Source organism: Rutilus rutilus (assembly GCF_951802725.1).
Source record: "Rutilus rutilus genome assembly, chromosome: 23".
NCBI classification, from domain to species: Eukaryota; Metazoa; Chordata; class Actinopteri; order Cypriniformes; family Leuciscidae; genus Rutilus; species Rutilus rutilus.
This window is the reverse complement of record NC_140233.1, coordinates 16,077,511-16,104,633: the sequence shown is the minus strand read 5'-3', so window position 1 is coordinate 16,104,633 and position 27,123 is coordinate 16,077,511. Positions and strand designations below refer to the sequence as shown.

Below are 27,123 nucleotides of genomic sequence, written 5' to 3'. Positions count from 1 at the left end.
AGCCTATACAAACAACATTAAAATAACAGCTTTTTATATTGTTACTGTACTTTATTCAAAGCAAATAATTAAAATATCACAGAAATAATCAAAATCAAACCATTTTAGAGTTACAACACCATGAACACAAGAAAAAATCGACTATAACTGGAAATGACAGTCAAAAATATTTGTAATAAATGTATTTTTCTTCACACATCTCATATTTCATCTCAAGCTCTTCACTGACACGTGTCGTATTTTTAAATTTTTTTTTATAGTTTTAAAATGTTATGTTTTTATGATGGATTGTTCACGACTGAAGGTCTCAGTCTTGGAAAAGGGGGGAAAGCCCACGTCTGTACACACACACACAAAACATTTGAAAAGTAGCAGAAATAAATCATGAAGACACAGAAAAGTGGCCTTGATATAACAAAAACAGAAAACATTCATATCTGTTAGGGGAATTGATGCTAGACTGATCTTCTCAAGCCAATTTTAGTGCAGTGTACCAATCACTACCAATAGGAGGCGCTGTTTCGACACATTACGGTTTTATTTTTTTAAACTGGACTATAGCGCCACCTGGTGTCCGAATGAGGCTCCTCCTCGAGGACTGTTCAGCCCTGCGCAGGGACTGGCTCTCCCGCAGCCATTTTCTGTCCAACCAAACGGCCGAACTGAGACGCGAACCAACCAGGGCTTCATCGCAGGTTAGTGTGCGGCTCCGGCCAATGATTGCTAACCCATATTTTGTTACATCGAATGGAAATCTCCGCGCGCGAGTGTTTTATTATTAGTTGGCGGGGAGAATGAGAAATTAGCGCGCGATATGAAAAGCAGCTCGCTGAACTGGTAATAATTGTAAAAAGCCCGTCATGGTGCTCGGCCCCTTTGTTTACCACGACCAGTTTTGACGGATACACTGGTGCTTTGGCTCATCGTCCTTGTTATCTTCCCTCTTCTGCTCTTTAATGTGTTTATCAATTATAATAATTCATTTGAGCAACTTGTCTGAATATTTCAGGGGGGGAATGTGGTGTGAGTTGATTTAGCGTGTTTAATCACATGTTCATTGATATCACCGGTTGTTTAGCCAATAAAATACACCAATGTGGTTTGCTATGTCGATACAATATCAATATAATATGATACATAGTTACACAGTAGAGTCTTATTATTAATTATACATTGAAGCCAGCCAGTTTAGGCTAACGTTACATATGTCATTTATATGACAAAAAAATCCTAGGTGTGTGTGTGGCTACATGAATAGCAAACCTATAAAATGATTTGTTTTGTTGTTCTTTAAATGAAAAATATATGTTTGTGTGAAATAAAATGATCCATTGAGCTGACCGTTCTGAATGAACGTTTATTACTGAATAAAATAAAGGTTACATTTATATTAATGGTTTATTAATTGTACATATATGATGACAAGATGGCTGTCTCAAAATATTGGATGCCCACATGTTTAGATAAGTCCAGCAGTGCACTGACTGTGATGGCAAATAATGCTGTCTAGGTAGGCAGCTCACTTGGTTTTAAGACAAGACCATTAATGTACAGATGTAATACAATTGAATTTATGTTTCAGATGGACGGAGACAGTTCAACCACAGATGCCTCCCAGCTTGGCATAACAGGAGAATATATGGCTGGTAGTCACTTTGTTCTCCAAGCTCAGGATGGTAAGTGAAGCCAAACATCATATAAAATAATCCAAATGATTTATTTAGCATTTAGATCATTGATAAATAAATAATATTATATATAATATATTTTTATATCATATTTTATATCATTTATTAATATTTAAATGACAAAATAAATCATTTGGATTCATTTAAATATTACTTTTAAATAAATATAATTATAAAAAATTGTATATATAAAAATAAAATATTTAAATAAGAAAATAAGTCATATTTAAATTATTCTGAATTATTTATTTATTATTTAGATTATGCATTTATTATTATTATTATTATTTTGTAAAGATGAAGGTGATGAGGGACTCAATGACCACGAGGATGGGAATGGAAGCAAAGATAACCTACGGGAGCAAGACATCTATCTCCCAATCGCCAACGTTGCCCGAATCATGAAGAATGGGATACCACAAACAGGAAAGGTAATTAATTTTCCGGGCAATTAAATGCTTTTTTAAATGTTAATTATTTTTGTTTATGTATTAAAAAGATGCACAATTTGATCACCTTTCTATTCATTTCATTTATTCAAAGCTGCTTATTTAAGGCCCACTAAGCGAAAGTGAAACTTTCAAGTCAAATGCATGTTATTCAAAAAGAAAGATTTTTTCCCCCCCGTCCATCCAATCAGATTGCAAAAGACGCCAAGGAGTGTGTGCAGGAGTGTGTGAGCGAGTTCATCAGTTTCATCACTTCAGAAGCCAGCGAGAGGTGCCATCAGGAGAAACGCAAGACGATAAACGGGGAAGACATCCTGTTCGCGATGTCCACGCTGGGTTTCGACATGTATGTGGAGCCTCTGAAGCTTTACCTGCAGAAGTTCAGAGAGGTAGCGTTAACATTTTTAATGCCATGCCATCATATATCATTGAAATAAGGGCTCTTTGGAAACACTTTGCACAGCTGTCAGAGGTGTGTCTTTCTCGTTTTGATTGGTTCAGATTGATCTTACATTTGTCTGTATGTTCTCAGGCTATGAAAGGAGAGAAAGGCATAAGCACTGTAACTGTAACCGAAGGCATGGGAGAGGAGCTGACAGATGAGTCTTTCAGTAAGTAACTTATGAACTTGATGGGGTACGTTACTGGTGCTGCGGCTTTCTACATACAACTGAATTTTGTTTATATACTATATAGTATTTATTCATATTTTGAGTTCCCAGATAATTCCAGATTTCATTTTAATGAATGGTATATTTTTTCTTTTAATATTTTTCTGTAGCTTCATTTGTTTTCAGTTTTCAACATAAACTTGTTTTATTTTATTTAGTTGCAAAAGTAACATTTCTCATTTTTGTTTAAAGTGCCCCTATTATACTGTTTTAAAAGTTCCTAATTTTGTTTTGAAGGTCTCCTTCATGCATCCAAGATCAAAAAAATATTTTCTCACAATATACATTGCAGCATCACCTCTTTTCTCAAAGATTCTGAAAACTCTGCTCTGATTGGTCAGATGACCCAGTCTGTTATGATTGGTCTACTCTGCTCTGATTGGTCAGGTGACCCAGTCTGTTGTGATTGGTCTACTCTGCTCTGATTGGTCAGATGGTCCAGTCTGTTGTGATTGGTCTACTCTGCTCTGATTGGTCAGATGGTCCAGTCTGTTGTGATTGGTCTACTCTGCTCTGATGGTCAGATGGCCCAGTCTGTTGTAATTGGTCTACTCTGCTCTGATTGGTCAGATAGCCCAGTCTGTTGTGATTGGTCTACTCTGCTCTGATTGGTCAAATGGCCCAGTCTGGGGTGATTGGTCTACTCTGCTCTGATTGGTCAGATGGCCCAGTCTGTTGTGATTGGTCTACTCTGCTCTGATTGGTCAGATGGCCCAGTCTGTTGTAATTGGTCTACTCTGCTCTGATTGGTCAGATGGCCCAGTCTGTTGTAATTGGTCTACTCTGCTCTGATTGGTCAGATAGATAAATAGATAGATAGACAACAATTAGATTTATACATCACAAACATCATGATCTAACTAACACAATGAAATATTTTTCTTTCTCAGCAAATCCACTACCTGCAGGGATCATAACAGCTGATGGACAGCAACAAAATGTGATGGTGTACACCACCTCCTATCAGCAGGTGAGAATGCTAGCATGTTCTTTATGGCCAATAACATCACAGACATGATCTTTCATCTATTGCCTACATCAAACCAAGTGTCATTCAATTTAAATGAAGATAGCACACTTTTCAAACATTTTGAGTGATGCTTTTATTTGCGTTGCAGATCCCGGGCGTGCAACAGCTCCAGTTCTCCTGAAGATGTGCTGCACTGTCACATGCAGAAATCCACACCTAATCTTCACAAATCAAGCCTCTACACTTCCACATACAAGTGAAGGTCCTGAACGGTGGGGTCTGTGTGGTTGGTCTTCAGCGGACCCTCTTCTTCTGCTCTTACAGGTCGCAGAGCTGGACTTGTTTTCATGTGTGCTCCGTGTGTTTCTGTGCACACACATTATGATTTTAAGTGACTAGTCTGTTGGGTGGTTCTTTTGTTTGTTTTACATCACACATTTGGAGTTTTAAAGGGTTCAGGGTTTAAAAAATAACTCGACCTTCAATTAAAGCAATAAAATAGAACAAATGTGAATCTTTCTCATAGTGGAATGAGTGCTTTGCTCCTTTATATATTTAGATGATAACCATGTTGCATGTATAATTTCAGTTTGATAAGATGTTAACACAAAACAAAATGGGGTATTTTTTTGTAAATAATTTTTTGTGTTTCTCAATGTTTTCATGAATTTGTATTGATGCAGTTTGCTTAACATGAAGAACGCATTTTAAAGCAATCTGCATTTATCAATCAAAGTCCAAAAATAAACCTAAATTCTAGTCTAAGTTCCCATATGTGGCCCATTTTATATCAGTGACTTTCTTTGGATGAATTTACATTAAATTATTGCTGGCCACAATTAATTTTGTTATTATGTGTTCATTAAATATTATTTAAATAAATACAGCCTGATTCTCCTCTCTGTTAAAGTAAAGTCATCACTCCTCTGCTGCCCTACGGTGTCCCTAAAGGGACAAGACAGCGATGGATTAACTGTCGGCACAATACATCCAAACCAACCCTGCTGAATGAGAAATTGGGACGCTCCGTCTTAGATGGTTATGGAAAAAATATATTTTAATGCTTTTGTGTTCACTCAAAAAAGTTTTGCTTTCTCCTGGGAAACGTCTCCAGTTACCAAATGTAACCTCTGTTCCCTGAGAAGAGGGAATGAGACATTGAGTCAGAGCTGATGCTACAGGCTTTTCCACTCCTTTGTGTTTTTTGCGAGCTAAACCTTTTACGAGGGAACTCAAATATATTTTGAGCGAACACAAAATTTCTCGGGGGAATGCAAAACCTTTGCTAGGAAACGCAAAGTTTCTCGGGGGAACGACACACATTTGGGAGTGAACATGTTCTCATATTTTTTTCCATCACCGTGTCCCTTTTAAGGGCTCCGTAGCTGTAAGTTTCACAACCTGTCAAAAAATTTGATTGATTGCTTCCTTTGACCTTGACCACCCACATCACGCTCACCTTTGACCTTGACCACCCACGTCATGCTCACCTTTGACCTATTCAAAGGGTCATTGTGCCCTTTGACCTTTCATATTTGGAATACCTATGTAGCCCTTTGACCTTCCATATCCCCAGGGGATCAATTTGACCTTTGACATTACATATGTGAACTCCCCAGGGTCGTTTTTTGACCTTTCATATCCGGCCACATATGTAGAGCATTTGTTCATCACATAAATACACAGATGCTTTCCATCTCATGGCATTTATGGTCTCCCCCTCCATAGTCATGTGAGAAAAGGGTATTGGATGATTCTAATGATGAAAAAACAAACAAATGTCAAAAAAAAGTAAAGGAATAAGCATGTTTATATTAACAAGTGCACCCTAAGGGATATTGTGGAGCACAATATATAAATATATACACACACATGTTGGGTTTTATGGGGAGATTTCCATAGGCATAAAAAAATGTATACTGTATATTCTATCCCCTACCCCTAAACACAACCCTCACAGAAAAATTTATAAGCTGTTTTGCTCATGGGGACAAATTTGTCTCCGGTCAGTAATGTGTGGTATACCCTTTTGACCACATTTTGTCCACACAACATACGAGTTACACAATCTAGAGTTAGATAAGTCCATACATACCCTTTTCATCTCCGTGCGTGCCGTAACTCTGTCTGACGCACCCATCGCTAGCCTAGCTTAGCTTAGCACAAAGACTGGAGGTAAACGGCTCCAACTAGCATTCTGCTCCCAATAACGTCATAATTTTCCTATTTACATGTTGTGATTTGTATAGTCACAGTATGTACAAATAACAAGGTCACATGAGACACAGCCATCTTCTAACCGTATACATACTGGGAACTATATTCTCTTGGGTGGAGTGATTTGCTCGCAGCGCCTGAGAAGCCCGTGGTGAGGAGCAGAGATTTCGCTCAGAGCTGGAGTAAATCACTCCGCAGAAGTAGTATAGCAGTGCTTCGCCTTCTGAGAACATAGTTCCCAGTTTGTATACGGTTAGAAGATGGCTGTGTCTCATGTGACCTTGTTATTTGTACACGCTGTGGCTATACAAATCACAACATGTAAATAGGAAAATGTTGGAGTTATTTTGTCACTTATTGGGAGCAGTATGCTAGCTGGAGCCATTTACCTCCAGTCTTTGTGCTAAGCTAAGCTAGGCTAGCGGTGGGTGCGTCAGACAGAGTTACGGCACGCACGGAGATGAAAAGGGTATGTATGGACTTATCTAACTCTGGGGGATAAGGTGAATAAGCTAAAGTCCCAAAAAGTCGGCGTGTTCCTTTAAACAACTAGTGCTGAAACCCCTATAGGCCAGGAGCCGCTACAGCTATATGCTATTGAATTAACATCTGAACAGTTATTTGTAACCAAAATCATCCTAATTTTGGTATTATGCTTTTGGACTATTGCATTTGTTTAATGAACAATCATAGAAAAGATGCAATAATTATAATGAATAAATTATAGGTAATAGAATCTAATAGAACATTTGTTATGAATGTGTTGCCTGCAGCACTGACAGTTTCAGCCCCCCATACAGTCAGAGTCAGCGCATAACAAAGGCACAGTCTGAACGACATCACACCTCCAGGGAGACTCCCTACCGCTTCTCCAGCCAGACTGTCTGATGGGGCGGTTCACACTGTTACACTTCAGATTGTGTCCTGTCTCAGGCGAGGAGAGAGGATGTTCTACAGTCACAATTGAAATACTGTATTTATGTAGATGTTATTAAAAACCTTGCTATAGTCATTTCAATGCTATGTCAAAATTGTATTCAAATTTATGATAATCATATTTTACAGCCCACATGTATGTCACATTAAGGACATCATGTCCAACCATGTTTTTTTCTTTTAAATGCTGGCAGGGTGCGAGAGATTTTTACGATTAATACCGTTCCAAATTATCCTACATCCTATCCAGGACATATAGATAATCCCGCGGTAACTAAAGAGCGTATCCTTTAGTCGTGCCCCCAAGAGTTAGGCGATCAGTCTCTACAAATTCGTATTCTGTTATAAAGATAATAGATTTCCCCTTCATAGTATAAGTCTACCTTTTTAGGTACTCTTCAACCGTGTTCGCTATACAACAATAACCCTGTCGTAAGCTGCCTCTTTGGCTAGGTTTTTTAATCAATCAAATCTCACAGTGATTATTCTTATATCAAAAGAATACTCACCCTCTTGTCGTTTTCTCCAGTTAGGATCTTCCTGATCCAGATAGAAGAATGTGACACGTACTCAAGAATCCAAGGTCCAGTCAGATGATTATAATAAATGTTTAACAATATTTATTAAAAGAATCAAAATAATAAGAATACTTGTTACAGATTCCAAAATGAGTACTAACTAGCTAGGCTTAAAGCTTCTTGCATCTGATAACTGCTGGCGTATCAGACTGGAGATTGCAAGGAAGAGCGAAGAGTACTGTCCAGGTCTCTTTTATAGTCTGAATTCAGCCGTCTTCATCATAGTTGCTGTAAGGCACATGACTGCTATTTCAATATCACGCGTATGACTGCTGGTCCCAGCAAGTGTAGTCCTGCTATTTCTGTACAAGCATGACTATGTCTAGCCAGCGGCTTGTTCTCCGAAGATACAATAGTTCCTTTGTATTTGTGGATAATGACCCTTGTCACTGCTCTCTCATGTGATTTGAGAGAGGCAGAGATGGACAGCAACCTCTTTATTCAGCATGGTTTAGATCAGTGATCTCAAACTCAGTTCCTGGAGGGCCACAGCTCTCCACAGTTTAGCTCCAACCAGCTCCAACTCACACCTGCAAGGAAGTTTCTAGTAATCCTGAAGACCTTGATTAGCTGGATCAGGTGTGTTTGATTAGGGTTGGAGCAAAATTGTGCAGAGCTGTGGCCCTCCAGGAATTGAGTTTGAGATCACTGGTTTAGATGGTTATATTCTTTATTAACCAAGTCAGCTCGCTGGCTGCATCTTTAGTTACAGATTTCTTATTGTGACCCTTTCTGCGTTGACGTCGAGTTGGAGGTGAAAATTAAGCGAAGGAAGTGCCACTCTCAGGTGGATCTCCCTCAACACCCAAAACAAGGGAAAGAGTTAAAGTACAGTTAATGATATAACTGTACGGTGTAACACAGTAGGATACTTAAAGTGCAAAACAATATATAAATAGTAAACTATAAATATGATGTAAACTTGCTGGGTTGTTTCAACCCAAAGAAACGGTTGGGTTTGGTCCATATTTCACCCAGCATTTCTTTGGGTTGAAACAACCCAGCATTTTTAGAGTGTATTTCTGCTGGAGAGCAAGGCAGGAGAGGTCATGATTTATATATTAACAAAATATAATTGACAGGAGCAGAATTGAAAAAATATATAATTGATTGTACGTCCCAAGAATTACACAGCGACTGCCACATGTGAACGCAATGATTTTTGCACATGACATGACATGATTTTTGCACAACAGAGCTCTAGTTGCCAACAATATCCAGTATTCGAACAACTAAAGTGTATATTCTTAGTACATGTGCACTGAGGGGGAAGGATGTTCTTAAAGAGCCCAACACTTTTAAAGTAACATGTTAGAATATACAAATTATATTGTACTTCTGTACAGATCATTTATCACAATGATCTACAGCAGGCCTTTGAAAGAGTTGTGAAAAACCGACAGACTGATTACTGATAACCTATTTTACCATGTATTGTGCATGCTTGTTTGATTTTGATCAAATAAAATCATAAAGCATTAGCCTAAATTATAATAAATAGTTGCATTGTTATTTTAGGTGCTGATCATGTAGGCCTACAGTGCAATATGAAAATGTTCATAATATGTATGAACAATAAGAGTTTGATGTGATTTGTTTTAAATACAATATTAATGTTAGCATAACAAATGATTATATTATCGACTGATTCTTGATGGTGATATAGTCTGGAGCAGGTTTTAGGTTAACAGGTATATGGTTACTAACATTACTGAAAGATCCTATATATATACATTTTAAATGAAAGGGTTAACAGCTTACTCTGAGTATACTGGTTTAGTTGCTAAATATTTGCTGAATTCCGGACGCGTAGCATACTATATTTCTATTTTTCCTATATCTTTCTATGGCTACAGAGCACCGATCGAGCATCATAACAGCAAGACACACTAAAACATTTGTTCCTCTCAGGCTATTCAGTCTGAACTATTAAACTCTCATAACTATACACTTATAACTTGGTATGTGGTTTCGAATTCAGCGACGTATCTAATGTCACATGTTGCCAGATCCCATTGATATTTTACGAAATTTTAAATAACTTGGATCAGTGGCGAAACTGCATAGACTATATGAAATAATGAAAATAATTAAGATTTCATTTTTAAATAATAAAACGTTGCTATAACAAATTTACAATTAACAGAAAAAAAGAACGGAAGTCCCTAATCGACATAACCAAAGGGACCTGGCAACACGAACTAACGGTCCCGCCCCTCGTGCACATTAAAGGCCTGAATAGATTGACTGAGAGGAAGTGTTCAGAGAAAGCAGCTGAATGAAATACATCGCAGACAGTTGAGTGTTTCTTACGAGATTCTTCAGTAAGTAATTTAATGCTTCCTTGCAGTGAACAGTTATGCTATTGTTTACAATTTGACCGTTTGTCTAAAAAAAAAAGAGCTCTTTACACCGCCGTTTTGGGGGTTTTCGTAAACAGCCAGAAATTCTCCAAATCACGCTGTTTTTCTCTAATAATAATTGGAGAGCCGAACAAAGACACATTTGCGTCTTTGTTCGGCATCTTGTTTTAACGTGTTCTATTAGAAAAGACATTCCTTCAAGAAACGGTTTGAGAGTATTTAAAGATTCAGTTCAGTTCTTTCTTAAATTATGTTTTGGTGAAGCAGCGTGTACTAGGTCAGTAAAAGCAGCGATGTTACAACTGAAGTAATTTATGGCAACCATCTAGTCAACGACATGTAGGCCTTCGTTTAAATGCATAATGTTATTATCTTCCAATAAAAGGATTTACATGCTGCAGAAATTTGTAACAGAAATGGAGCTGGATTGCCATATTACAACAACAACAACATTTTTTTCAGTAGGCTAAGTTACTTAAAGTTGTAACGTTATCCCCCCCCAAGAAACTGTTTGTAGCTAACGTTACTTTTGAAGAATCTTTAATATAACAGATGTGGACGTGCACAAAATTAAAGTTGTGAAGTTATTTTTATTAAAGATTACGAGGCCACGTGAATTTAAAAAATAACATTATGGAAGCTTACTATCTGGCACAAAATAAAAAATAAAAAAGCTATTTGCGACTTATATAAACTCACAATTGTGAGTTATTAAGTCAGAATTGCGAGTTATAAAGTTAGAATTGTGAGATGTAAATTCACAATTCTGAGAAAAAGTATTGTTACCCCCCTCAGAGTTGGACTTTATAACTCCCAATTGCAAGTTTATATCTCACAATTATGAAAAAAAGTTTGAAAGTCATATTTGCGAGATGTAAACTTGCAATTGCGAGAGAAAAAAACAGAATTGCAAGTTTAGATCTTTTTCTGAGAAAAAGTCGTCATTATCTTTTAAATTGTTTTATTCCGTGGCGGAAACAGGCTTCCAGAAAAAATGATGATGTGCATGGATCAATAATTTATTATAAACTAGGGCTGCACCATATTGAAGAAAAATGCGATATGCGATTAGGCCTACTCCTTAAATAATGCGATATTCGATATGTGATACGATAATGCTTAAAAAGTGTGTAAAGTAAACTTAAATTATCATTAAAATATATTTACAATAATTTAACCTACATATGTGTTTCACATTCTTTTTGTGACAAGAAAACCTCCCTACATAGATAGTATCTTGAGGCCACGAGTTAGTATCTTGAGGCCACGAGATAGTTATAATACATTTTTTTGACAAAGTGGGACTAGGGGGGGCTCCGTACTAATCAAATCTTGGGTGAAGTTTTGCACACACACACACACACACACACACACACACACACACACACACACACACACACACTTGATGTGTTTGGAGCCATCAATAGCAGCCATCAGATTTTTTTTATTGGTCAAGAAATTGCACTTAATATGACTTGTTCTGAATGTTGTTCTTTTATTATGAACCGACGTCTCAACCGTTTGGTAGAGGACTGTATCTAAAATACTCTAGTGTCTAATTTAAAAAAAAAATTGATTGTTGTTATCATAATTGAATAAAATGCAAAGAAAAAAAATTTCCTTTGCTTTTTTTCATGGTGCGTACCTTAAAGGGTTAAGGGGCATACATTTAATCTAAATGTTGGGGGAGACAATAAACAACATTTCTCAAGAGCAATTTTTGAAGGGTACACAAATAATACAGGCAAAATTGTACTTGCAAGGAAAGCCTTACTACTATTATTAGTATTACATGGAGAGGGACCGTGCCATTATCCTCCTCCTCAACTTTTCTCTCTGGTTCAATGTAAAAGCTAACTAAATTGACCCAAATATTCGGCAAAACCATTTATTTAGCCTATTTATTGCAATGTTTTGAAGTTGTTTACACAATCAAGCCACCAAATTAAAATTAAATTTGAACTTAAAGGTGTTATAAGTGATCTCACGCGTTTTTTAGGCTAAAACATTTTTTTTCACATACCGCAACATCTCCTCACTATCCGCTAGCTAGTCCAGGCGTTTTAGGAAAAAAGGGTGAACAAATTGCAACAGAATCAAACTCAACTGATTTTGTATCCTCAATATGTCCTGAGTAAGGAAAAAAAAGCCCGAAGAATCCCATTAGGGGAAAGTTCAGAAAAAGACCCAAATATAGCCTATTCATACGCCTATTCATTCTTTTTCTCACGTGAATAGGGTAAAAAATGTAACCTTTAGATATCACCATGAAAATTACTGAGTTGATTACTTATATCAAGAAAAACAAAAAATGTATTAGTCCCCCAGAAACAGTCCCACGGACCCAGCCCCAAACCCAATCTCTGCAATAATAATTAATAAAGGCTGGTTTCTAAAGTACTTCTTCCTACCTCTATGTATTAATGCTCATGGGTAGCCTAAATGGGTTCCATTCAGACCTTAATATTAAATATTTTACTGTTATTTGTCAACAAGATTCAACAAGACATTTTCACCTGGCTTTACCCAATGTTTAGACCTGTTGTGGTATTTATGCAAATTAGCACATCTGTAATTAGATTATGCGCCGTTTGTCCATGTTAACAAACAATTTAAAAAAAACTTGTAATACATTTTTTGTTTTTCTTGATATAAGTAATCAACTCAGTAATTTTCATGGTGAAATCTAAAGGTTAAATTTTTTACCCTATTCACGTGAGAAAAAGAATGAATAGGCGTATGAATAGGCTATATTTGGGTCTTTTTCGGAACTTTCCCCTAATGGGATCCTTCGGGGCTTTTTTTTCCTTACTCAGGACATATTGAGGATACAAAATCAGTTGAGTTTGATTCTGTTGCAATTTGTTCACGGTTGACCCCCATTTTGGCTTAAAACGCCTGGACTAAGCTGCCTGTCCCCTGAACACACTGTAAAAAACCACGGTCTCTGCAGACAGCCCAGCCTCCACAAACTGCAGCAAAAACAAACTGAGCAACAAACAGAGCGACCTGCACCACGAAACATAACAAACTGTTCCAGCCAATAACCGACAAGAATGATGTGGGGGTGGGGTTCGGGGGTTAGTGCGCGGATGAGGAGGAGGGAGGGTCTAGCTAGCCTCCGTTTTGTTTGATAATAATTCAAACATCAACAAAAGGGTTACGCCAACCGAGATCGCTTATAGCACCTTTAACTTTAAACGTAATGACCGTTATTGTGAAAAAGTGTCCCCATATAAAAGAAATAAAAGGATTTTGTTTCAAATAAAATTAATAGGTTGTTAGGTTATAGTCACTGCTATATATGTAGTGATAAAAAATAGAATTTTGACTTTAAATCAAACAGACAGGACAGGCACTAAACCAAAGTACCAAATAGCTGTGATGTCTCTTGCGTTTTCGTTTAGAAACGGAGAATTAAAACGAATATGATCTCCGCCCACACCAGCGTTTTAGCTGCGTATTAGAATTGATCTCCGTCCATATTAAAACGACTGAAAACGCGGATCACGTGACCATTCACCAACACTGGGCATGCGCATGCTGGTGTAAACCTAGAGGCTTTCAAACATCAAAATGCCATTTATTAGTATGTATTTGTGTCAAAATGACTTTTGTGACAAAATGATTTTACTGGTACTGAATATTATCTGTGTGTACTCCATGCCTGATGACACCCAATCATAGAGCCGAGCGTGAGCCACTGCGTCATCATTTCTAAAGTCCTCCCTTTTGACCCGTCCAGACTAAAACGCCCTCCGGAGATTCAAAACGAAAAACGGGTCGGCAGCGTTTCTAAACTTCTCCGTTTTGGGTCTCCGTTTTTGCCATTTTAGTGTGGACGGGAGGTGCAAACTTGGCAAAAGGTCTCCGTTTTTAAACGAAAACGCAGTAGTGTGGACGGTATTTGGTAGTTAGATATTCAACTGCTATACTGATCTATAGTTAATGAGATGCCCACCAGACGTTACAGCTCCTTTTGGGGTCAACAGTGGTCCAAAGTTGTGTCCACTTGCGTGGCGCAGAGTAGAGCAAGCGTTTTCAATTAGCCTAATTCCTATGGAAGTTTAACTTCCAAAGGAATGAACCGAAAACGCTCGCTCTTACTGAATTAAATTATTTTTGTTACTTTAAAAAAATCTAAATGGCGGTGACGAGGTGGGCAAGTGATGTAACCGGTGTTGCGGCTGAACAATGTGTAACACCGACTATCGCAGCAAGCCTTCTGTACTGCGCATGCGTAAGACCTCATAAAAGCTCACTGAGATGATACAGATGGAACAGACATAATAAAGATCTCATGCTATTCTTTTTGGCAGGATAATTGTATTTAGCAAAATATCTCGTCCAGGTCGCACTCAGTCACCATTTTATGTTTGGTCTAAAACGCAAGTGCTTTCATGGTTTGCCGCAGGACAGCAATTGCGAGTAAAATCTTTGCAGGACTGCGACGTGAAAAGTGTACAAAGTAACATCTTTAGCTACAGGTTCATTCCATGTCAAATCAACCAAAAAATGTTTTCGCTGTCCACATTACCACGCAAAAATGGACAAAACCGCTGTCTCAGTGTGGACGGAAGGCCAAAACAGAGAGCAAAAGATTTGTTTTCAAACAAAAACGTATTCGTGTGGACAAGACCTAAGAGTGGTGCATATGCATCTGAAATGCACTAGATAAAACACAATGCAATATCAATAAGATATTGAAGTGATGAAAGTTTTCTTGATGTACATGAATAGCCTAAGTGGCTGATTATGCATAAGGCAGAATTATACTCCTAACAATTTGTGGATGTGACTGGCAGCAAATATGACCTAATTTTGGGATGTATTGTGAAGAGAATTTGTTGGGTTGTTTTAAAAGTGTAGTTTTTTAGTTCACTTGAAACTGTGCAGTTCACTTTCTTTGACAGAGCCTGATGAATATTCATGAATTTCGCTGTATGGTAAATGGTTGTGGTTTGAAAATCGTTGGGACTTTTTTTTTTCTTTGATTTGTCATGCTTTTTGCCTTTTGGTGTGAATAAACATTGTTGCTTGTGAGACGGGGGTGGGTAGGCTATAGGCTACTGATGGTGTGAAACGGCAGGGGTAGAGATGACAGAAAGAAATCCTTTAATCTTAAGTGTTTGACTAAAACTTGTTTTGGTGTGGAAGGGAAGTCAACAGTAACGATAACCGGTACTAGAAATGTATTGCGAGACCTAGTTGTAGCCTACATTTTAAATATTTGTTTAATGGCATCTTTTTATGAAAGTAGACATCCCCAATAATGCTACTGATGCCTCTATTAGATTGATTTTAATAAAAAATATGAATTATAGCCGTTCAGAACTGAAGAACTAATTAATAAGAATTTTTGAACTCCTGTCATCTATTATTCAATTGTTTTTCTGGTTTTAGATTTTTCCCTTGGTATCGTTAGGTATTGGTATTGGTTGAGTATCAAAATAAAATTGGTATCGTGAAAAGTATTTTGTACGCTAATATTTTGCTTTGTTTTTGTTTTTTAGGGATGTGAATATCCCACCCCTTCTGGAGATAACAGTGAACATTCATTAGCATGCAAGCTAATTCACAACAATCAGGACAACTGCAAAATTTGCATGGAAAAGAGACCACACCTGGAGATGGGACATCTAATACTTTGGGCCAAAACTTTTATCAGCTATGTTTACCATCTCACGCTGCAAGCCCCTCCTATCCAGGACAGGGGGCCACTGGAAATTATTTGACACAGTTTACCTGCACAATCCAACCGACAACCAGTGACCAGATTTTGACTAGCAGCATTCAAGCTACCAAAGACACAAGGCTTGCACAAGAAAATCCTCTTACTTCAAAATATACTTTGCCGTCAGGTAAACAGGACTCGCAAATTATTTTGTGGAACATACCCTCTAATTGCCAGATATTCTTACCTGGTAACAACATAAATCTACAGTGTGCTCCTAACAGTAATGGGCCAAACATGTCACATTGTGCCTTCAAGTCAAATAACAGTTTATACATGCAGCAGCAAAATACCTCCTTGGCAGCTGGCCCACATAATTCACAACAGGTTGAAGGAAAAACAATGGACACTACAAGTCTTAATGAAACCAGAAGAAATGTGAACAATATCAGTTTGCATAGCAGACAGCGACATGCAAATTCTCCGACTAATTTGCCAAAAGACTCATCAAAAACAAGAACAAGCTTGCCATCTGATCTGAAATATTACCCCCCAACAGAAAATGCTCCTCATGGTCACAGTAGTTTGTTTGGTGGCTACAATTACCAGTCATTGGTTCCTGATAAGTCAACCCATGCTAATGTGCAAACACCTTCTACATGTGGTCAGAACATTGCTGCACAGAGAGCTGTTGCCGTTGTCATGCCATTATCTCCAATAGGAACAGCACCTGTTACTACATTAGCAGACAAATCTGCTAATGTGAAAATGAATGTAAGGTCTGTGCAAGAGGTTGTATGGCATCATCCAAATATTCCACATGCTTTGGAGACCAATGCTAATCTGAATGACCAAAAAGGAGAACCAAATGACCCAACAAGCAAGCATCAACGGCCGAAGTCAGCAGAGCCGAGGCTGAATGATGGACTTTGCCATGTTGGAGCCAAAAGTCCCATTTGTACTGATGAATCAACTGACCAAAGTCGCCGCACAAGTTCACTGAAGCTTAAAAGTGTGGTTGCAGAACAAAAAATGTCTGTGCCAACTCAAATGCAAAATGAACCAAGTGAAAAGATAAACCATAACTGCACATTCACAGACAAGAAAACTGCTGAAACGGAAACTATTCCTGTTATCGAATGGCCAATAGATCGAATGCACACCTTAATAGACATGATTCAGCAAATGGAAAACGGGCATCAGAAGAATGTCCAAAAAACTGATGCTGGGAGGGACATCTTAAAGCTTTTTTGGAATGGGGATTTTCGCAAGTTTTATAATACTGTACAAACTGGTATATATCAAAACATAATGCAAGAAGTCTATGCTTACTGTCCGATGAAAGAGCCTGTGATACTGAGGCAAATTAAAATCGATGCTCGTAGCAGAGTCAACAAGGATTTTCATGTTTTAAAACACAACGAAGAGCCACCGAAGATGACGTACAAGTCTTCTTGGTTAAATCTTAATGAAAATGTTGATGACATCGACAAGGAGTGTGGTTATTCTTGGTTCTATAAGCCCTTTCAAAATGCCCCTGACCACGAAGCACAAAACTCAAATGGTTGCACAAAGGAGGCACAAAAGGTTGAGAACGAAGTACCAGCAGAAGAGCCAACATTGGACAATGAGTGTCTTCATGAAAGCTTGTTTAATAGAAAATCTCCACCTGTGACTGACGCTGACTGCTCACCAACACGTGCAGGACAAACCAACAGTCAAACAAATACAAATTCTTTAAAGGACATGATTACTGTTGTGAAAGATTTGGATAAAAAAGGTGTCCAGACTCAAATGGCCAGTTCGGATGATACATTTAGTAATGATGTTGGAGCCCAAAGTGTTTTGTCGCCTAAATCAACCAGCCAAAGTGACTGCACAAACTCACCAAAGCTCAATAATGTGGTAGCAGAACAACCGCATGAAATGGCTGAACAGTGTGAGACTAGTGAGATGATGGAACATAATGCCATTGCTGCATCACCAGACAAGCATGAGACATCTTTGTTAAACACATCCCTAGAAATGAACAAAGTACAAGTAGAACAAACATCTTTGGAGAAAAATATGTACAAAGAGAGTCTTTGTGAAAAATTGCCAGTTCCCTTTAATGCTCATTCTCCAACTGCGACTGATAACTGCTCACTGAAGCTTAATTTGGTTAAAGAACAAACCAGTTGCCAACCAAATACTATAAATCCACTAAATGGAATGAAGAGTCTGGTAACGACATTGAAAAAACGTGATTGTTTATTAAGAAAGCATCAAAAGTTATTTGATAAAAGCAGTGGTTGGAAAAGAAGGCATCAGCACTCCTCTAGAATATTAAGACTGAACAATAGTTTTGGTAATGGTGTGGAAACCAGAAGTCCTGTGTTGACAAGTGAATTATCCAGCCAAAGTCACCCAAGAAGTCCATTGACAATTAATCATGGAGTTGAAAAACGTCTAAGATGTGAGATTAATCCAAAACCTAGTGAAGAACTTTCTGTGCAAATGGATGAAGAGGAGATTGATGATGAGATGGATGCTTCAGATTCTATTAGGATTAATGTTCTCCCTCATGAAGTGGCTGAACAATACTTTGCTGGTCAGTTGATGGAAGTTAAAGACATAGCTGCAACACCAGAGATGAGGTTGGAAGAGGCTGATGGTAACTGCCCACTGAAGGTCTATGAGGCTGTGGAACAAATCAATTGTCCATCAAATACAATTCATCCACTGAAGGCCATGGTTGACCGTTTTTGCAATGGAGTCAAACGTCCGGCGTTGACTGGATCAACTAGTCAGATTGACTGCTCAGGTCCACCCAAGGTTCATCCTGTGGTTGCAGAACCATCTCAAATGCAATTCAATGAAGAAATGCCTGAAATTGACTGTGTACTCACAGATGAGGGTGTGAGATGTGAGACTGATCCAAAATCTAGTCAAGAACTTCCTGTGCAAATGGATGAAGATGAGCTTGACGAGATGGACGCTTCAGCTTCTATTAGGATAAATGTTCTCCCTCAGGAAGTGGCTAAACAATGCTTTGCTGGTCAGTTGATGGAAGATCTAGACATTACTGACTTTAGTCATAAAGCCAAATGTTCTGTGTTGACAACTGGATCAACCTGCCAAATTGACTATAGCAGTCCACCGAAACTTAATCCTGTGATCGCAGAACTATCTCAAATGCGAAATGAATTCAATGAAGAAATGCCTGACATTGACTATATGCTCAAAGATGAGAGTATGAGATATGAGACTGATCCAAAACCTAGTCAAGAACTTGTTTTGAAAACAAATGAAGTGGAGACTGACAACATGGACGCTTTAGACTCTATTAAGATCAATGTTCTCCCTCATGATATGGCTGAGCTATGGTTTACCGGTGAGATGGAAGTTAAGGACTTGCAGAAAGACATTGATGTTCATATTACCACCGAGGACCAGGTTAAACTTCAAGTCCTGGAGCTCATGTCTGAAAAAGAATTACTCCTAGAAAATGTGAAGCCAAAAGAGGGGAAATGTCAAAGTTCTATTGGTGAAAAGTTAGAGTCTTACTGTTGTCTTGCTAAATGGTTTAAAACTTTAGAATATGGAGATGGCTCATTGTGTACGTGCCAGAGAAAAGCAGAGCTCAGAGAAGAGACTAAAATTGAGGTCCACGGTACAAGTTTAGAGTTGCAGACTGAAAAAGAGGTTCCTAATGAATTGGTGAAACTGGACAATTCTGCTCTTGAAACAACAGATGATTCTGAAACAACAGATGATTCTGAAACAGAGGACGAAGTTCCAAGTAGGGTCGTTCAGAAAGTAGTAAAGGAAAATATTCTGAAGGACATATCAAGTTCTGAAGAGGTTTGTAAGATGGACACTGAAATTGCAGAGCAGACAAGAGACGACTCCCCTTCAAAATGTGCAACAAATGTGACCATGAAGAATGAGATTGAGCAAGCGACCCCAACTCCTGATTTGATGAGGAAGACCAATACTATATGTCTTGCACTGTATGGGTCATCTTCTGGAAGAAAAGAAGTGAAGCTAACTAAAAGATCTAAAGGGAAAGAAAGCTGTGAAGAACCCCCAGAAACTCTTCAAATAACTATACTCTCTCATCAGAATATTAAAAGGAAGAGTAACCCAACGAATTGCAAAGGGGTGAAAGCACAGGATGAAGGTGTTGTGGATAAGAGAGCGAGATTACAAAAAGCATCCTCCATAGACCTGGCTCTGCATAGAACCTTGCCCTCACATCCCATTTCTGAACTCAGCAAAAATGCACTTTCATCTACCTCAATCAAAAAACTGCTTGTTCCAAGTGCTAATGCAAAGAGTGGCGTCCGTTTGGGTAAGGGAAATAAGCGAAAGAGACCACACAAGTTTTCTACGCAACAAGTGTCTATGAATAAATATGTTATCAGAGGGAAGACTGCGCCATCCAAACTATTGCATTCAGCCGAGAATGTAACAAAAAGTAAATACGAGTTGGGGAACCCTGCTTTGATGCCATTGGAGGAGGGTCTTTCATTGGAATTCAAAGTATTGCCAGAGTCTTTTAACTTTGAAGATGGAGCTGAACTCAATTGCGCTCAAGCTGACATGACACGGAGTACGCAAAATGGTAACTTCTGAAAATATATACTCTCAGTGCATGTAAGTTTACCAAATGTACACTTTTTAAAATTCTTGTTCCCTTTTCTAAAGGGATGTCAGGCCCAGAAGATAAAGTTAAACCGATGGAAACTAGTTGTTTGCCAACACAAGGTATTGGACACAGAATTTATGTTGTTAATTTAATATGTAGTAAATTTGTATTTGCCTCTTATGAAGTTAAAGCTAATTCCTTTTGAATAATGATCAATGAACATAATGTTATAATAGTCCAATCATTTTATGAAAAAAGGTTGAACAAATTGCAACAGAAGCAAACTCAACTGATTTTGTATCCTCAATATATCCTGAGTAAGGAAAAAAAAGCCCTGAAGAATCCCATTAGGGGAAAGTTTAGAAAAAGACCCAAATATAGCCTATTCATACGCCTATTCTTTTCTTACGTGAATAGGGTAAAATTTTTAACCTTTAGATATCACCATGAAAATTACTGAGTTGATTACTTGCATCAAGACAAACAAAAAATGTATTACAAGTTTTTAGAAATGATTTGTTAACATGGACAAACGGTGCATAATCTAATTACGTATGTGCTAATTTGCATAAATACCACAACAGATCTAAACATTGGGTATAGCCAGGTGAAAATGTCTTGTTGACACATAACAGTAAAATACTTAATGTTAAGGTCTGAATGGAACCCATGAGCATTAATACATAGAGGCAGGAAGAAGTACTTTAGAAACCAGCCTTTAGCTTTTTTGAAACTTTCCCCTAATGGGATTCTTCGGGGCTTTTTTTTTTTTCCTTACTCAGGACATATTGAGGATACAAAATCAGTTGAGTTTGCTTCTGTTGCAGTTTGTTCAAGATTGGCCCCCATTTTGGCTTAAAATGACTGGACTATAAGTAAATATCCAATAATCACATGTTAATGTTCAATCCAAGTTCTAAAGCCTAACCAGGGTATATTGTGAGAAATGAATCCTGTATCTACCTGCCATAAAATGGTACATGATAGGCAGTGTATCACTCATCTAAATGGGTTTTGTGGTTGTCTATCTGCAGGTGTTTGGAGTTTCAGCCCCTTGAAGAAAAAGCACACTCAGCCAATCCAGGTCACAGATGTGTCCGGCTCATGTAGCCTCTTCCAGGAGTTTAAGAAGAGATATCACAAAAATAAAGAAATCACCTCAAAGTAGAATTCTAATGAAAGACCTTGATTCCTTATTAAAATTTAAGCAAATGGGGTTCTTTTTGTCATGCAATCCTTTTGTTGTGTTACTCCCTGTTAATAGGATGAATCTAACAAATTCAAATTGCAAAATGTACTGATTCATTTTTATGGTGTACTTGAAGTTTTGTATTATATTATAAATGCACCACTTGCACACTGATCATACAGTTCAACAGCTGCTATTAAACATGTTTTATACTTTACATTTTCATGAAACATGTTTGCCGTGGAGGTACATCTTTTTAATTGCATATATTGTTGTGCTTTTATTTTTGATTCCACTGGTTTGTAAAGATTTGACAATCTATTTTTGTACAACTTTTTTAAATAAAACCATTTTGTAATATCTTTTGTGGTTGCTCCTGGATTTTAAGGTTTGTTATACCGTGATTTACTGAAGTCGGTGATTTAATAAGTAAACAATTCAAAATATTTTCATAAATTAGCGTTAAATATTCAACATACGTTCACAGAAATAATGGCAAACCCAAATTAAAAATAGGAAATAAATATAAATGTAAAATTTGGAATACCTTAACGTTAATACAAAGAAAATAATTCAAAAACAGAAGAAAAAAAAAACAATTTGCTTTTGGTTTTGTCGCTTGTGAATGACGTAATACTATTATTGTGTCCCGCCCACGCTGATGCACGCGAATGAGATTAAACCAAAACAATGTGGCGAGTGACGAAGATGCCAGAAAGACAGTCGATGCTGTGAACAAATAACAACAAAATGAACGTATTTTCCTCGTGGTTAGCTATATAAACAACGCTGAAAGCGACCAAATCATGGCTACCGTAGATTCTCTTATGAGTTTGTGAGTAACACACACACCTAATGTTACTAGATAAACATGTAAAGCTGTAAAACTATTGACACAATTCTAACATGCATTCCAGGTCTGTGAGTGATACAAATGTTTCTCCGTGCACAGGTGTGCTTTTAGTGTTGCTCAGCGATCTGAGAAGTATGATGAGATCGGGTTATTGCCTGCTGCCGTCAAAGACAGAATATTACGAATTAAGATGTCTTCTGGCACGGTCACCAACTCCGACATCACCCAGGTAAGGTGTCCTCTTTGACAAGAGCATTTGTGATGATAATATGCAGTGTAAAATATGCAGTGTCTTCGCTTGGGTGTGTGGCTTGTGTTTCAGCTCGTGCACGCTGGAACTCACACACTGGATCTGCAGAACTGCATGGTGTCAGACTCTGCGCTTAAACAAATCAACTGTCCGCAGTTGAGGACAATACTGTTAAAAGGCTGTGCAGAAATCACATCTGAGGGTATTCTTTTCACGGATTAATGGTTTATGGGGGTCATATAAATATTAGATGTTAAACTTTGAAAACTAGCCCCCGGTTTCACAGACAAGGCTTAAGCTAGTCCTAGACTAAAATGCATGTTTGAGCTGTTTTAACTGAAAAGTCGGTGCCATTGTTTTGTCTCAAAAAGCCCACCAGTAATGGTTTTCTCGAAGGCATGTTTATAAAAGCTAGCCTACTTAAATATCCTAATTTAACTAAGGCCTAATCCTGGCTTAATCTAAGCCTTGTCTGTGAAATCAGGCTTAGAAATGTTGCCTTGGTGATTAACAGAAATACATTTCAGTTGAAGTACTATTACTAAAATGAAAACTGAAATAAAAATAAAGTCATGTAGATTTTATTTTTTTAAATATTAAAAAATGACTTAAATGGAATTGTTCAAGACATCAACCTTCACTATATTTGTCTTTCCCACAGGTGTAGAGGTGTTGGCATCCCGCTGCCCCTGTCTTCAGGTGGTTGATCTCACAGGCTGTACGGCTGTGACAGATTCAGGGATTCAAGCTCTCGCTCTACACTGCAAAAGTTTAGAAGTGATTTCGCTCCATGGCTGCAGTGCTCTCAGTGATAAAGCCCTGCTGGAGCTGGGGTCGAACTGCAGGAGGCTGCAGAGCATTTACTTTTCTTCGACAAAGGTAAATTACACTGTTCTTGGGCTTTCAGACTTGGGTATACAATATTACAGATGAGCCAAAACATTATGACCTAGGCTACTGCCTAATTTGCAGTTGGTCCTCTGCGTGCTGACAAAACATCGCTGACCCGCTGAAGAATGGACTCTACAAGACTCCTGAAGGTGTCCTGTGGTCTCTGATGTCAGCAGCAGATCCTTAAAGTCCTGTAGGTTGCGATGTGGAGCCGCCGCGGATCAAACTTGTTGGTTCAGCACATCCCACAGATACTCAATTGGATTGGAGGCTTGTCCTTCCACCGGCTTGTCGTCCTCCCACAGTGCGTCCTGGTACCATCACTTCCCCAGGTAAACGGCACACAGACCTTAAAATGCAGCCTTGTTAGGAGATGATCAATGATATTCACTTCACCTGTGACTTCTCATAATGTTTTGGCTCATCAGTGTAAGTATATAGCATACACCAAAATCAAAATGCGACTTGCTTGGACTCATTGATGTTTATTGTTTTCACCAAATGCTTACTACTTGTAAATTCTATTTAAAGGTAACTGATCAAGGGGTCATTGGACTTGCGACAGGAGTTTGTTCACTTAGCCTTAAGGTATTGCATAGTGATTTGAATTTTTTCATTAAGACTATTTACATTTTTTTACTATTATTTATTAATAACTTATTTATCATCACAGGAGTTACAGATGGTACGATGTCGCAATTTGACTGATCTGGCTGTGACTGCTGTTCTTGCAAACTGCACAAACATCAGAATTTTCAATTTCCATGGATGTCCCCTGATGACAGGTAGTCACATGGTGCCTGACATAAAACACAACATATATAGTGTTGCCCAAATATGAAATTTCAGTGCATTCATACCTGTTATGTGTCTGTTTTAGATGAGTCGAGGGAGGCACTACAAAACCTTATTGGCCCCGACAAGATCCAACAAGTTTCTTGGACTGTGTACTGATGTGATGGACTGAACTGAGCTACAGCACACCAACTTTATTGTCATACATGTAATGCACTCATCCAGGAAGATAAACATCATCCTTTTCAAACTGACTAAATTGTCAATGTTTGAGGTAAAAAAAAAAAATCTAATAAAATCTATACGTCTATCTATCTATGTTTTACAGCGTTTGCATTGTAAATGTTAACTTACTGTATTTAACATGAAGTATATAATTATTATGTAAGAATGTTTTGTTTACTGATTGTAAAATAAATTGTAAACCAACCATTTGATGTTGGTTGTCAACTTTTATTTACTATTACTAGAATGAGATTGAAGTCTGAATTTGACAAAATACATTATGCTGATGTATCTGTGAGGATTATTTAATTATAGTGTGCTTAGATCATTCAGGGTAGTTAGCTGCTCTTTTCTGCTGATTTATTCAAATAAAATGAGGAACTGCTACTGTCAACCACATGATAAAATAAAATTAAGAGACAATTGAAAGAGGTGATTGAAAACCATACCAGACTGCTCATATACAATTGTGGTCAGAATTTACATGGGTTCAGTTTGATTCACTCGGTTTTCTTGAGTGTTTTATTTTTTTAAGATGAAACCAGACCATGGCTTCTGGGATGCCTGCAAATATAAATAAGAGCGACTACACTCTGCAACGAGTGAGGGAGAGAGACGAAAGCATGGCTGTAGAGAGAAGAGGAATGGACCTTCAGCTCCACCCCTGCAAGAGGAAGCTGATATTTCTGAGGGGCTGGCATTTATAAAGACTATGCAAGAACAACAATGGAAACAAGCTGCCATGAGAGGCAGAGAAACACAACTGCTTCCAGAGTCAAAACGCTGATGCCCCCCACCAGATTCTCATCACAGACTGACGGACCCAATGCACTGGATGAGGAGTTTATATCTCGCAATTCTGACTTTATTTACCCTGGTAATCCAGAGTTCTCGCGAGAGCACAAGTTGAATTTGCTCAGCGAGTTACTCTGGTGTCGAGTAATGATGCTCATTAAATATGCCCCTCGATCTGAGCTGCACCAATCACATCGGGTTATCTGATATAGGCGGGCCAGAGGCGAGCTAAACAGATGACGACAGCGCTGTGACGTCGAAGTCATTAGTAAACATTGCAAGATGGCTATGGATGAACACCAGTTGTTTGAAACGGCTTTGGCCACTACAATGAACGAGTTAGACTTGGCTTTTTATCTAAAACAGGAACAGAAGACGCCGCTCGAATCGTTCCTTTGCAAGAAGGACGTTTTTGCTGTTTCGCCGACCGGATACGGTAAGAGTATAATCAGAGAATGTCTAATAAGGTTAGCTCTGCTGGTAGCTGGGGTTTATTGTTGTGATTGGTCGTAGTGTTATTCAAACGCGCGCTTGGTGCTGCCCCTCGAGCTGGGCAAATTTCATTAGTCTACGCCAGACCATTAATCTTTTAGATTTAGGTCTGGATTTCCAGGCTAGACTTTATTACTTGCAATGGCTAATTCTAAGATTCAAAGAAACTCGCAATTGTGAGAAAAAAAGTTGCAATTATCTTTTAAATTCTGTGGCAGAAACAAGCTTCCATATGTTACAGAGTTCTCTTAAAAAAGAAAACAAAAAAAGAGAGGACAAAGAGGGACATGAACCCCCCGGTTTCACAAACAATTTTAAAGCCTAGTCCTAGACTAAAATGTAAGTCTGAGCTGTTCCAACTGAAATAAACTTGCACTGACTGATCTTAAAATATATCAGTGCCTTTGTTTTGTCTCAAGATGAACACCAGTAATGTTTTTTTTTCTAAGCATGTTTATGAAAATTATTGAAATGTCCTAATTGAACTATGGACTAATCCTGGTTTAGGCTAAACCCTGTCTGTGAAACCGGGCCGAAGTGTCCAAGAACAAAATGTGAATGGTAAATCTATGATATCGGTCACCCCATGTTGGTTAATAAATATAATTATTTAGGGCTAAGTCTAAGTAATAACTCCAAAATTCCTAACTCATGCAATCACAAATGCTCATTATCAGTGATTATGAATACATGATGTTAGTGTTTTGGCCATGGATATATAGGCTAAGGAGATCTCCAAATTTTTATTAGAGCAGCTCATGAGCAACACCAAAAAGATAATGAAGATTACATTTAAATTACATGAAAAATTGCATTTAAGAAATTAGAATTGGTTCTCTTAACTAAAGCATGCCTAGGTCTAAAAGATTATTTGATCAAATAGATATGATTCCAAACGCTTAGACGCTGTCGCACGGGGAATGCCACAGTCCCTACGTTCAGTAGCTTCCGTCACCATCGAAGTTGTGTTATTTGATAAGACTTGATGCTATTCCATCTCTAACCATATACATTCCCCATTCAGTTCACTGTCTGTGGAGGCAGTGACAAAAAGAGATGATACTCTGGCCAGAGAGAGAAAGGGTGTGTGAGTGATGGTGCACCAAAGCAAACAAAATGCAATGAACAACTGCACACAAATTGGATTATGCTCCATAAAATAATGGTCATGGATGAATTTGGTTCGCTTTCCTGGCCTCAAGTTATTGTTGAGTCAGATGCGTGAGATACATTGTGATGGTTAACGTTAAAAGTGGGCTGAGTGTTTTCCAGGTAGAAAAGATGAATTGGCTAATGATTTTGTTATCATGAATGAAATTCATTATATATCACACATAAAGAAGAGAAATGAGAGGAAGAAAAAAAAAGAATTTTGTATGATATTGACAGAAATTGGAATGTCATGAGTTCAAGCCCTGCTCAATATATCGGCGGTGGACATTCAGTACATTATTTTT

The 27,123-nt window shown here is 38.0% G+C and overlaps 3 protein-coding genes across 5 annotated transcripts; all 3 read left to right on the top strand.

The window, feature by feature from the left end:
- Window positions 1-578: 578 nt before the first annotated feature.
- Window positions 579-4,680, top strand: nfybb (nuclear transcription factor Y, beta b; the record flags this gene model as incomplete). 2 transcript variants are annotated; one of them, XM_084397218.1, is made up of 7 exons in its annotated part: window positions 579-695; window positions 1,583-1,676; window positions 1,986-2,119; window positions 2,329-2,526; window positions 2,670-2,748; window positions 3,699-3,778; window positions 3,927-4,680. In XM_084397218.1, the coding sequence occupies 7 exons, from the start codon at window positions 579-581 to the stop codon at window positions 3,957-3,959; spliced, it is 735 nt and encodes a 244-aa protein (XP_084253344.1). In that variant the 3' UTR covers window positions 3,960-4,680. The 2 variants fall into 2 exon arrangements, with proteins under 2 accessions (XP_084253344.1, XP_084253345.1); XM_084397219.1 differs by lacking the exon at window positions 579-695 and adding an exon at window positions 765-837.
- A 5,039-nt stretch (window positions 4,681-9,719) lies between these two features.
- On the top strand, window positions 9,720-21,723 carry LOC311282843 (uncharacterized protein). Its single transcript, XM_084396900.1, has 4 exons — window positions 9,720-9,833; window positions 15,386-20,152; window positions 20,236-20,295; window positions 21,211-21,723. The coding sequence occupies exons 2-4, from the start codon at window positions 15,436-15,438 to the stop codon at window positions 21,342-21,344; spliced, it is 4,911 nt and encodes a 1,636-aa protein (XP_084253026.1). The 5' UTR covers window positions 9,720-9,833; window positions 15,386-15,435; the 3' UTR covers window positions 21,345-21,723.
- Window positions 21,724-22,016: 293 nt separating this feature from the next.
- On the top strand, window positions 22,017-24,805 carry LOC311282849 (protein AMN1 homolog). Of its 2 annotated transcripts, none has more exons than XM_084396911.1 (7): window positions 22,017-22,200; window positions 22,283-22,447; window positions 22,541-22,670; window positions 23,130-23,347; window positions 23,891-23,947; window positions 24,033-24,144; window positions 24,240-24,585. In XM_084396911.1, the coding sequence occupies exons 2-7, from the start codon at window positions 22,409-22,411 to the stop codon at window positions 24,311-24,313; spliced, it is 630 nt and encodes a 209-aa protein (XP_084253037.1). In that variant the 5' UTR covers window positions 22,017-22,200; window positions 22,283-22,408; the 3' UTR covers window positions 24,314-24,585. The 2 variants fall into 2 exon arrangements, with proteins under 2 accessions (XP_084253037.1, XP_084253036.1); XM_084396910.1 differs by having other exon boundaries at window positions 22,021-22,200; window positions 22,318-22,447; window positions 24,240-24,805.
- Window positions 24,806-27,123: the final 2,318 nt, after the last annotated feature.

Coding starts and splice junctions, on each gene's coding strand:
- LOC311282843 (XM_084396900.1), top strand. CDS start 15,436: ATGCAAGCTAATTCACAACAATCAGGACAACTGCAAAATTTGCATGGA. Junction 20,153..20,235: donor GACACGGAGTACGCAAAATG/GTAACTTCTGAA, acceptor CCTTTTCTAAAG/GGATGTCAGGCCCAGAAGAT. Junction 20,296..21,210: donor TAGTTGTTTGCCAACACAAG/GTATTGGACACA, acceptor GTCTATCTGCAG/GTGTTTGGAGTTTCAGCCCC.
- LOC311282849 (XM_084396910.1), top strand. CDS start 22,172: ATGGCTACCGTAGATTCTCTTATGAGTTT. Junction 22,201..22,317: donor GTAGATTCTCTTATGAGTTT/GTGAGTAACACA, acceptor CTCCGTGCACAG/GTGTGCTTTTAGTGTTGCTC. Junction 24,145..24,239: donor TGGATGTCCCCTGATGACAG/GTAGTCACATGG, acceptor TGTCTGTTTTAG/ATGAGTCGAGGGAGGCACTA.